Genomic DNA, 12,806 nt, shown 5'->3' with positions numbered 1-12,806 from the left:
TTGAATAAGCAAAACTTTGTTTTTTTTTATTCAACAGATTGTCCACCAAAATACCCAGTTTTTGATTTGGACAAAAAATTGAAGAACCGAGATATTTTTATTTGAATTTTTTTTTATTGTTGCACATCTTTTGTGACACTTCCTACTACACTCCTTTTTTTCTCTGCCTCACGCTACAGTATTATTAGTCTGGCGAGGGATGAAAGCATCACGTACCTCCCCTGAGAGCCAACAAGCTTTCCATTGCACCCTTTGGGCTTCCTGCTTTACAGCATTGTGGAGTATCGCTATATCTCCAGTTTGATCCACATTGACATTATGTTAGAAGTGAAATCACAGATTGCTGGACAGGTGGTGCGTCCGTTAAACATTTTCAAAAGTAAAAAGAAATACATTAAATGTATACATATATGGCACATATATATATAGTCAGTGTGGAAAACAGTCCTGAATAAAACCCTTAAATACTGAACACAAAGGTCTTAATCACTTCATAAAGTAAAATCACCCATGGTGTGTGAAAACAATTGAATAAATAAACATATATTTAAAAGGAGAGGGTTATGTTTATGAGTAAATGTTCAGTATGGCTCAGGACATTGGAGCAGCTGCTGAGAGTTTTTCTACACAGTACATTTACCCTCTTTTTTTCCTTTGGAAAACATGCATTTTCCTCTCGTTTTGCTCTCCTCCGATTTCCTTCTCGTCGTTCTTTTGCTCTTCCGGAAACTCCTTTCATGGTGTTTTAGTTACATTGATCCATGAGGGGAAGGTGTTGAGATCAAACATGGCCGTTCCCCATGTGTTAATTGCCAAGTTGATGCACAGGATGCCAATGATATTTAGCACGAAGCCAGCCTTCGCCTTCGGAAAGAGCAGAAACACAATTATTTTGATGCCAGCAAAATAAGAATGACTGAATACAAAAAGAAAATAAAATGGTGAAAATCATTTGTTTGGAAAAGTATATACATAATTCATGATATATTAAAGTGAATCTTTGGTAGATTAATAACAATTGTAGATTTTAAATCTCTATCTGTTTATTTCTATATTGAGCATTATTTACATTATATGGACAGGTATATAAACGAATATTGGGACACCTGACTTTTCCATTTTTTCATATGTGGTTCTTCCCCAAACTGTTTGCACAAAGCCAGCTCCATAAAGAAAGATCTCCTGCTATAGATCTCTAAACCCTAACTCTGGGATGAATTTATTCCGTTGACTGCACCCCAGGCCTCCTCATCTCATCTCATCTCACCTCCATACTTGACTTTACTATCACACATCCATGTGGCTGAATGAGCACAAATCTCCACAAAATCTAGTGAAACATCTTCCCAGAAGAGTGGAGGAAATGATAACATCATATTGGGATCAAATATGGAATGGGATGTTTAAAAAGCACATGGCCAGGTGTCTACAAACGTTTGCCCAGAAGAACTTTCTAATGTCTGACATTCTGATGTGCACAGGTCATTGTGAGAAATGAATTAGGAACTCAAAAAATGTCACCCAAGCAGAAGGGTTTTATTTTCAGACATGAAGTTAGAACATCAGAGAAGGACTCACACTTATTAACCTGGATGTGCATTGATGTGTGATATATTGTCTTTATTAATGCATTAATTCTTAGTCACTGCCTGGTCAGGGTCATGGTAGTTTAAACTAACAACTTGGTGAATTTAATATTATAATGAACAGTATACTATATTTTTTATACTATATATATATTTTTAAATACATGAACAACCCTTTGGTATTGGACTGTATTTTGGTATTAAATTAAATAGGTTTGAAGTCAAGAACAAAGAGAACAGCCACCGAACAAAGCAAGATTGAATCCAGATCACTACAACATGATTATATGGTCTAAAGTCAATATTTAAAGAAACCACTAACCAGACTGAAACGAGTCCAACTGCAAATATCAATGATTCAAAACCGAGTCCAAAATTAAGTCCTTTTGCTGAAATATCGGCAAAAATCCATACCGATAGTTTTTCTGGGTTGCATTATAAGGTACAAGAGCGGCCTCTAGAGGCGAAACACTGATGCAACGAGTGTTTATTTGAAGTGTCTTTTTTTTATTATTCATTTTGGATTTAACTTTTTTACTTATTTTTTTGTAGTGTTACTTTTTGTTTCAGTTTGAATGCATGTCGTTTATTTACTTTTATTTGTGATTCAATAATCACAAATAATAATAATAATATTAATAATAATTTAATAATAAAGTTAAGTACTATTTTTCATGGAGTGATTGTTTTTTTTTTTTTTTATCCAGTATCCATTTTAGAAACTATTGTTTGATTAATCAGGCATCGACAAGCTTGATCCAAAATAGCTATCTGTATCTGTATTTTCACTCTCGGTCAGCCTCCACTCATTTGTAATAATAAGGATCAATGCTATTCATGTTATATAGTGTAAAGAATCCTTTACCATATCAACGACTTTGAGGGTGCCGTATGAGAAAGCGATGGCGTTGGGAGGAGTGGCCACCGGCAGCATGAAGGCCAGGGAAGCACTGATGGTGCAGGGCAGCATCACATACAAGGGATGGAGTTTGATCGTTTCGGCCTGGGGAACACAATACATTGTCAGTTTCGTGCATTTCAGCGATCTGGAATATGATAATGTACAGCAAATTTCTCAGCAATCTCACTGAACATTCAAACAGGAGAACAACTAGAAGAACAGAAAAATAAATAGAATAATATTTCACTATCTGGAACCTGGCTGTGCTTTACAGACCCCAGACCTGTAGAATCACTGCTTTTGGAGAGTATTTACTGTATCTGGTCAGTGGTCAGGTTTGAATGTTTAGTTCTGTGGTGCCACTGTTTGTTATGTTCTTACCATAGTAGCGAGAATGGGGAGGAAGAGTGTTGTTGTGGCCGTGTTGCTGGAGCACTCAGTGAACATTCCCACCACCAGGCAGAGCAGGAGCGAGATGGCAAATGGAGGGATGGACTGAAGGGGCGCAAGAGTTGTACCCAGCCAATCTGAGAGTTTAGAAACCTTTAGACGAGGACAACCAAAAATAATGTGCAGGGTCAGTAACAATGTGTAACAACAAATGAAGACCCTCAGTGAAGTGAAATGTCATGACATATTTTAAATTCTCGATCACATCTAGACTAGGAAGGAACACTTTGTGCAAAGGTGAATAATGTGGCAGTTTGGCTTTTGCATAGCAAAACGGAAGAAAATTCACAAGTTCGAATGCAAACGTTTATTTTGCATTCATATTTTGCATTTGTTTGGTTTGGAGGAGCATGTTATCTCCACGTTGTCAACCTCAGCAGCGCTAGCTAATCACGAGGGAGCTCACGGATGTGGAAGATGGCAAATGGGACTGTTTCGCTGTGATGCAGCAGGAGCATCAGTTTAAGAAGCAGGGAAATTGGTTTTGTTTTTATTTGGCCTTCCATAATTCAAAGAAAGAACTTGTTAGCCTTCACCCACCCAGTCATTCAACAGCTGGATGTTCGATGGAAATTGATTCATTTGGAGACCAAATTGGGAAGAAATTTAAAGGAAAAAGTTAAATATTTTTTTAATAGGATGCATTTATATTTTATAGCATTTGGCAGAAACCCTTATCCAAAGAGATTTAGAATAATTTAATTTATACAACTGAGCAGTTAAGGGCCTTGCTCAAGGGCCCAGCAGAGACCAGCTTGGTGGTGGTAGATTTTAATTCATGACCTTCTGACCAGAAGTCCAACATTTTACCACTGGGCTACCACTCTCCCTTATAATTTACATTAACGCCATTTGGCGGTTGTACAAAGCCACTTATATTTATCTCAGACATCTCTTTCATCTAAACAGATATGGGATTAAGGGCCTTTCTTAGGGGCCCATGAGTGGCAGTTGGTGTGGCTTGGATTTGAACATATGATTTTCGGATCTAAAGTCCAATGCCTTAACTACTAAATATTTTGGTAAATGTTGGGACATGAAATATGTGGGCTCAATATAATCATTTCTCAATGTATCAGAACTTACAGCTTACAGAAAAGCTTCATAGGCTATAGACAAAAACATGTGGACACCAGAGCATAAGATTGGTGTATGCTTTCTGAACATCCCATTATTTGGTCCCAATTTGCTGTTATAATAACCTCCACTCTTCTGGAAAGATGTTCCAGTAAATTTTTTGGAAATTTGTGTGAGATTCAGTGAGCCACAAGGGTGTTAGTAAAGTAAGGTATTCATGTAGGTGAGGTGAGGAGGGAAGGGGTGCAGTCCATGTTCACATTCATCCTAAAGGTGTTCATTTGGGTTTATACTGTTGCTCTATAGCAGGAGATCTTCCACTCCAATCCATAGAAAGCAGCTCTTCATGGAGCTGGCTTTGTGCACAGGGGCATTGTCATGCTGGAACAGGTTTGGCTCTCTATGTTCAAGTGAAGGGAAAATTTGATGCTACAACATCTAAACACATTTGTGTTTCTTGGCTGGAAAAATCTGATTTCTCAATACTTTTGTCCATATAGTGTATATCCACTGCAGTAATGTGGACACTGAATCATTTGTTAAGGTTAAAATTTAGGTTTGTTTTTATTACCTTACTGCCCTCTGCCAGTGCATATCCACCTCCCAGGAGCAGCACAACGTTCCAGGGCATTCGCTCATGCACCACTTTCCAGTTAAGCAGAGCTGGGAGAGTTTTCAACTTCTTCTTTGGCAGCAATTGATTTTCTCCTGACAAAAAAAACCCAACATTTTTCAAACCATTTATTTCAGGAGTTTATCTTACCTTTACAGCTGAGTGCTAATAAAACTACAAAAAACCTGCAACAATATATTTTTACCTTCTCCTGTTCCTGCCTGCTCATCATCCTTACGGCCCAAGCCAAAGCTTTTAAATGGCAATTTAGATGGGATGAGGAAGAACAAAGTGGCTATAGAAATGGCTACCGTGCCATCGGTAACATACCTGTGAGAAAGACATGTGATTGTTATTAGGATTATGGCCTTTAAATTAGACATAGTGTATAATATAATATAAGTGCAATGGAGAAAATCAGAATGTGAATAAGGCACTGAACTGGCTGAAGCTTCTGGCTTCAAATCCATTCAGATCCATTCTTATCACATAGACAATTCATAGGTGCAACTCATCATGTCATATTTGTTCAAATATGAATTTACAAATTTGTAGTGAATAGACAACACTAATGGTTTAAGCTGTATGGGGATCTGGTAGCTTAGTGGTAGCTCAGTGGTTAGCTAAACTCAGGCAATGGCCTTTAGAACCCAATTCCATCAATACCACCAAGCTGATCTCTAGAGAAAGACCCCTAATTATCAACTACTCCATTGTAAGTTGCTCTGGATGCTGTTAGTCATTTTACTCAGCATGATGGACAGAGGAAGCAGATCTTTGTAAAAAAATAAATAAATAAATAAAAAAAACGGTTGGGAATGAGGGATGAATTCAAGGAGAAAAAAAAATATATATATATATATATATATATATATATATATATATATATATATATATATATATATATATATATATATATATATAGAGAGAGAGAGAAAGAGAGAGAGAGAGAGACAGAGAGAGAGAGACAGAGAGAGAGATCGCCAGCATTTGAGTCTGGATTAATTGTGACATTTAGAATACTGAGCGTGGAGGATAAAACATCAATAAGCAAATGCATAAAAAAAGAAAAAATAATAAAGTTATAAACAGAAGGTGAACATTATAAAAAATAGCTTTAATGCTTTTCATTTATTTTATTTCCATGTATTGACTATATTTGGGATATTTTTGCATTTCCACGCCTTTAATTTAGTTTGTTTGTCATTTAATTATACATTTATTCATTTATTTATTTTAAATTATGCACTTATACATATAATTATATCTGTATATCCTCATATATCTGCATTTAAATAATTCTACTTATTATTTATTTATATATACTTTATCTTTTTATCCTCCATGTTTAAAAACACTGAAAACCCAGAAAATATTAGAGACACATCACAACCACTTGGTGGCGTGTTTTATTCTTTGGCCTGTGGATTTCATTACAAACCGCAGTAAATATGACTACATTGATGGTGATGTGAATAATTGCTTTTACTAACCATAGAATAAAGGCAAAGTCTTCACTATCTTCCTCAAAATGTGATAATTGAACAAGAGCACTTTGCACTTACTGTCCAGCTTGGTTAAGAGAAGAAGCCCAGCCTGGCATGAATCCTGGCTCTCTGCTGAACCACAACACCACCAACAACACGAAAATTGCAAGCACGGCTCCTTCTGCGAATTTCATCCTGCCCAGTTTCTTGTATTCTTGCTTCATCACAATGCAGGCCTCCCGGTCACTGTCATTTTTCGTCCCACAGCCAAACGTCTTCTTAAAGCTGAAAGGAAATTACATTTCAGTACTCAGAAATATCAGGTTCTCTATTAATCATTACATTTTAGATTGTTATGGTTTATGACTTACTTAAAACCCAGATACATGAACTGCAGCCACAGCCAGGACAAAGCCAACATTAGCATCATGTTGGGAAACGCAAAGCCAAACCAGCTGGCGAAGTTGATCACGTTGGGGTTATCTTTATAGATGCTAAGAACATGACAACATATGGTTTCTTCTGAATATATTGTTATATACATTGATTCGTATTATATTTATTTTATTTTAAATGCCTTTATTGCTCTGTGAGAGCTGCACAATGACAATGACACTAAACCATACTTACTTACTTTGATTACAAATCTTAACATTTCTAACATTGTTAACTAGATTAAGATTTTTCAACCTTTTAATGCATAATAAACCGATTCTTATGAACGTTTTGCTTAAATTAAATTGCATGTAAATATGTAAGTAAAATATATATAGAAATATAAGTAAACATATCATATAAAAAAAATACATTGTCCAAGTTTGTAAATTTAAATGATACGAGATTAAATATAATGGACAAAGAAAAAAAATTATACTTTGCTTATTAAAAAGAATTGTTCAAAGAAATACAAAAGAATTAAGATTTGATAAATTTTTTATAACTTTTCTCTCGTCTCCAGATTTGGAAACTATTTACATTTTATTTCCTTACAAAACAGCCTTAAATTGATTCTTCACAACTGTCGTAAATTAAGGCTCAATTAAACAAATTCTCCAGATTTACCGAATATTAGTGAATTAGGTCCACTGAGAGGTATCAAGCTAAAGAACTTTACCTATCCATCTGGCCTTTGAGGATGAGGTTTGGCGTGGTGCCTGTAAGTGTGGCTGTGCCCCCAATGCTGGCAGAGTAACACACACTCAAGCTCATCCCTTTATTCAGAGACAGATATCTCTTTTCTCGAGCTTCCCTTCGATGCTCTGCTGCTAAATCCGGCACGTGCTCTGGAGACGAGATCCCAACTGGTGGAATATAAGACAGTGATCGTGTGAAATTTGGATGTCATCGTTTGTATATCCCTTGATTTGAATTCCACAAATGAAAGAGACCTGAATTTAAAGTTTAATGTGAAATCATGATCATCCTTGCTAATGATAACTCTAGTTATTCTATCTACAGGCCTACCTCCAAATTAAAGTCATGATAGAGTACATTGATCACAAACATCATGTTTGGTAATTGAGTTACTTTGGTTTTCCAGGGGAATTTTGGTCATGGTGTTTTCAACCATCTCGAAAGCCTGGTTGTCTTGGCCTTCCCTCAGTTCTCGTTCGTCTCTCTCAGCCTCCGTTTTGCTGAGCTGCTCTAGTACGGCCTGCGCTATGGGCAGCATCATGGCAGTAGTAGCCGTGTTACTGATCCACATCGAGAGGAACGCGGTTACACTCATGAAGCCAAACATCAACCTAAAGAAGTATAGAGGAAGGTAAGAAAAAATGAACATACACAGAAATACAAGCATGAGTTTGCAGTACAGCCTCATTTAAATCAATGGTTTTATTTATGAGGAAAAAAACATCAAGTTGTTTGAATGAGCAAGATGAAGTCTGGAGATTAACATATTGAGATGCTGAAATGGGATCTTGAAAGTGATGTGCATGAATTATATGCTTTCAAACATCAATGAATCGATGGATGTTATATAGAACAATGGGCCAAATTTATTAAAATTACAGAATAATAGGTTTATCCACCTGGTTTATGAATGTTGAATGTTGCATTCTGAATTTACAATGAAATGTTGACGTTTCCGTTCCCTCAAGTTGCTTGTGTGGTAGTTAATAAAGTCAACAGAACTGTCTTTTATGCCCTGATAGCTAAAAACACAGACTTGAAGAAGGGTGCACTTTCTTTTTCACATGACCCTACGTCTTTGGATGTCTACAACTTTATTATGTGCTTAATGCAGACTTACAGAGCAGGTCGAACACCTACTAAGAGCAGGACACTCAGGGCAATACGCTTGTGAAGGTTCCAGTGTTCCACCGCGATAGCCACCACCAAACCCCCGATGAACAGCATGTTGGTGTCTTTCAGATAAAGCACACACACCTGGAACAAACATATAACAGCTCAGAGGTCATAATGAATGCTGTTGTTTGTTTTATGTCTTTATTGTTGCTGTTGTTGCCCTTTCTTGTATAAGAATTTAGCGGTCATGTGCTGCTCTGAAGTCACAGGTTGCTGTTAGCTACATGACACAGATGTTCAGCTCAGATAGTTAGTCAGCCAGCTTGAGGACAGGATTGACTCCGGTATAATCATCAATTCTACAGATTTACAAGTTAACGTGTTTAAGGAGTTGATGAGCATGACAGGGTGGATATCAGTATTAGCAACAGACTGATGAAGTTTATACTCAGAAATTCATAAAAAAAAAAATTAATCCCAGATTCATTCAGGGTGTTTCTTTTCTCCTTTGACATTGACCAGCTAGTGAGTATGACTCTGCAAGCATTTTTGTTGCTTTTGCTAGTCACCACAGTCAAAGACTTCATACTGTATATACAGTACATGTGCCATTCAATAGCTACTAGCATACATCAATAGCAACTAGCATACTAATCTGTTAAAGGGATGTCTATGCAATCTGATGATTGGTTGGCTTTAATATGTTCAGATCAGCTATCTGACTGATGTTCAATGCATTTAAACTAGGTGTGTTTTCAGTTTTCTCATGCTCACGCTAGTTCACTGTTAGCTTACTTGTAGCTATGTAGCAGATTTATGTGGTTCTGTGGTGGTTTTTGGAGTAAAGAAACTTATTTTTTTTAATTTTATTTACATTATTTGAAAAGAATGTAAAACCAATGATTGAGGAAATATTCTGTGTAAATCTTCAGAGTGAATGATTAATCTAAATTGAATTTCCTTTGGTAATAAAAAGGCACACAAATTGATTGTAGTCAAATCTATTTGAATGGATTAAATGGGTGGATGAACAAACAGAGGTAATACAGGCAGAGGGTAGAAGTACAACCTCCACTAATTTAATGGTTTTGTTTATAAGAGGAAAAAATATAAAGGTGTTTGAGAGGACAAGTGGAAGTCTGGACCTCAACCCTAATGAGATCCTGAATAGGGACCTAAAAAGAGCTCCGTCTTTAAACATCATCAAATCGATCGATCTCATACAGAACTGTGGGCTAAATTTCTCATAAACTGATGAGACTGAGCAGGGCTGATTCAATGTGTTTACTGAATGATAGGTACTTAAATGCACTACTTTTTTGGTTTCTAAATGCTGGTTTACGTGTTGGGTTCAAAATGACAACTCTGTTTACTGATTTTCTTTGCTAAAAAAAAAAAAAAATCAAAGGATAAAACAAATGTATGGACTGTGTGCGAGTTGCTTAAGAATGTTAATGAATCAGCAAAAAAAAAAAAAAAAAAAACTCAGAAAAAGATGAGAGGTAAACATTTTTGCTGAACCATAAAGCTATTTTTTTTACTTTATTACTCCCCAGTTTATGGACTCTTGAAAGATCATAAAAGATGTTAAGATAGCATGTATTTAATTTTCCACTTGAGATCGACATAATGCCATAATCCCACTAATAAGGAAGGCCATGTGTGTTATTATACTTTACTAGCACCTTTGTACCTGATAAAATCTTTAAAGTACAGTAACAGTGTCTGAGGCTTGAAGTGTTGATTATTAACTGACTTCACAATTCTATATTTAATGTTTTATTACTAGCAATGGCATTGTGGGAATGAGTGACTCAGGGCTTTTTAATGTATTTGCTTTGTCTTACAAAAATCACCAAAGATTCGTAAGTTACCTGTTCAGAGTTCATGATGCGCAGGAAAGGGAAGAGAATGACTGGCAAAAGTGCAGTGATAGCCAGTGGAATACACTCCGTACACCAGTAGATCGCCATCAGGAGGATGACATAGCCGCAATAAGCTTCCTGCAGAAAAAAATGTCTAAATTACTTTTTTTAAAAAGCATTGTATGTTTTTTGCTAACTTGCTGACTGGACGTTAAAACAGCTAATCATTTGGCGTTTATCTCAGAAAAAATGTGCTTTATGGTCTTCAAGAAGCTACAAGAAAAAGTAATGAGTGTTTAAATGACCTGTAGCTCTTCTGCACTTTTACCTTCAAACGAGTGTGTGTAAAGCATGTCTAGATTAGATATTCTTTTCTCATAGTTTCCATCAATTCCATAAAGAGCAGAACATGAAGTTTTTTTAGATTTTGTTCAGCTTTTCTATTGAACTACTGAAATTCAGCTGGTGGTTTACTTCAGTGCAGTGAAGTCATGGTTATGGTTTTGGAGATGTTAGCTCAGTGGTTAAGGCATTGGCCTCTGCATTGAAACATCACGAGTTCAAATCCCAGCACCATCAAGCTACCAATGGCGCTTGAGCAAGGACCTTAACCCTCGACTGATCAGTTGTAAATCACTCTGGATAAGTGCATCTGCCAAATGCTGTAAATGACTTCATTCAGGAAAGTTTAGTTATCGCAATTTTGTTATTTTATTCAACAATCAGATTTTACTTTCTCCAGACCAACTTACAATAATCTTATTTATACATCAGAGCAGATGTGTATAGGTTAAGGGGCCTTGCTCAGGGGCCCAGCAGTGGCAGCTTGGTGGTGTTCACAATCATATGAACTCATGATCTTGTAAGTTTATATTAACCACTGAGATACCACTCACCCCCATTTATTTATTTTGTGTCTATGGGAATAGTATAATTATTAATACTGGAGCATGTCCGAGACAAAAAAGCACTTTTTGAATGAAAAGTAATGTACTTTACACACACACACACACACACACACACACACACACACACACACACACACACACACACACACACACACACACACACACACACACACACTTGCCATAATATAAATCTAACTCCAACCTTCTTATTAATAATTTTTTTTGTGAAATCTGAAAAGAGAAAAACTAATGAAAACCAGCCAGATGTCCCCAAGATCAAATCTGTGATCAATCCCTTGTGTCCTTCCTATGATACAAAAACACATCCCCGTATACACAGAATAAACCCATAAATTAAAATCTAGGCATGAAAATGCAAATGAAAATCGCCTTGTACCCTAATGTACCCTGTATAGGTCACTACTCTTAGTGTAGAATATTTGGCATTCAGCCATAGAAATAAAATACTCAGTAGAATTACAGCTCAGGAATCGAGAGTACAGTAATCTCTATAAATTCTTCACATTCTTTAGTAGCCCTACACACACACACACACACACACACACACTGTTATTAATCATGCTGTTTCCTCCAACTTCTACCCTGTTAAAATCTCTAAGAAATGACCAGAGAGTCAGGAACAAAATTCAAATCTTTTTACACGACACATATTCTACATCACACAGATCAACATTCCCACAGGTATCTTCTTACCGAAGAAGGGATTAGCAGCGGCAGAGGGAGTAGCAGCAAAGGTGTGATGTAGATGATCAAGTAGTTGCGGTATTTCAATAGCCATCGACCGACTTTGCTTAATTCTCTCGTCAACGTGGTGAAGAAATTCATTTTGTTCATGCGGCTGAAAAACGCACACTGAGTGATCAGAGAGGAATGAACAAGACAGGATCATTACAAATGAAGTGTATATAAACCTTATCAGGCAGGTAAAAATTAAACATTAACTTCAACAAGAAAGGGGCTGGTGTGAAATCTGACAGATGAAGGGGGGGAGATGGTGGATAAGAAAGATGGAGTGAAAGTGGTACAGAGGTTCAAGGTGGGGGAAAAAGCCAAAGTCATTGCTGGTTTAATTTTCATTTTTTTTATGATCTATGCTTTCAGCTAATTTCATACGTCTGTATGAGTCGGAGGTCCTATACATTTTCATACTTCTGTATGAGTCGGAGTCCTATAAATATCAAAAGTCTACCACAATGGCCCAGGGCAGTTTGCATGAACACATCTGCAATCTGGTTCCTCTCAAGGTTTTTTTTTTAACATATACCATCTGAGGAAGATTTTAATTGCCACTGACTCACTCATCATGGATAAACATTTATAAGGAACTAACTCAGAGGAAATAAACAATACAATATAGGCAATTGTCCACTGTAAAAAGCACTATACATGGTCCCCCGGAATTCTTCGAACGTAACCCCCACAAATCAGAAAATTCAGAAATTTTCGAAAGTTTTGGACGCACCCCCGTAGCAACTATGGTACCTTCAGTCATCTTGACATTATGTCCCTTTAATACAACAATCTGTTTTGAAAAACTGTATGAAATTTGGTATTGAAAACACAGTTTAAAATGTTATTACTAACGGTCCTAAACACTCAGATTCCTGAGAATTTGAAGATAATCCGCAGCTTGCTGTTAGTTAGGTTC

The 12,806-nt window shown here is 36.5% G+C and overlaps 1 protein-coding gene across 1 annotated transcript; it reads right to left on the bottom strand.

The window, feature by feature from the left end:
* Nucleotides 1-78: 78 nt before the first annotated feature.
* Nucleotides 79-12,028, bottom strand: slc13a2 (solute carrier family 13 member 2). Its single transcript, XM_046868328.1, has 12 exons — nt 11,852-12,028; nt 10,239-10,367; nt 8,369-8,505; nt 7,642-7,859; nt 7,229-7,415; nt 6,486-6,608; nt 6,193-6,399; nt 4,833-4,957; nt 4,586-4,722; nt 2,869-3,030; nt 2,452-2,589; nt 79-864 (listed from the first exon to the last, which is right to left on the bottom strand). Exons 1-12 carry the CDS (start codon nt 11,990-11,992, stop codon nt 736-738), a joined length of 1,833 nt encoding a protein of 610 aa, XP_046724284.1. The 5' UTR covers nt 11,993-12,028; the 3' UTR covers nt 79-735.
* Between the last annotated feature and the right edge of the window lie 778 nt (nt 12,029-12,806).

Source organism: Silurus meridionalis, chromosome 15, assembly GCF_014805685.1.
Source record: "Silurus meridionalis isolate SWU-2019-XX chromosome 15, ASM1480568v1, whole genome shotgun sequence".
NCBI classification, from domain to species: domain Eukaryota; kingdom Metazoa; phylum Chordata; class Actinopteri; order Siluriformes; family Siluridae; genus Silurus; species Silurus meridionalis.
Note: the sequence above shows the minus strand (reverse complement) of the source record. Positions and strands in the feature narration are given on the sequence as shown.

Coding starts and splice junctions, on each gene's coding strand:
- slc13a2 (XM_046868328.1), bottom strand. CDS start 11,992: ATGAACAAAATGAATTTCTTCACCACGTTGACGAGAGAATTAAGCAAA. Junction 8,506..10,238: donor GCATCATGAACTCTGAACAG/GTAACTTACGAA, acceptor TGTTTGTTCCAG/GTGTGTGTGCTTTATCTGAA. Junction 6,400..6,485: donor TTCATGTATCTGGGTTTTAA/GTAAGTCATAAA, acceptor ATTTCCTTTCAG/CTTTAAGAAGACGTTTGGCT.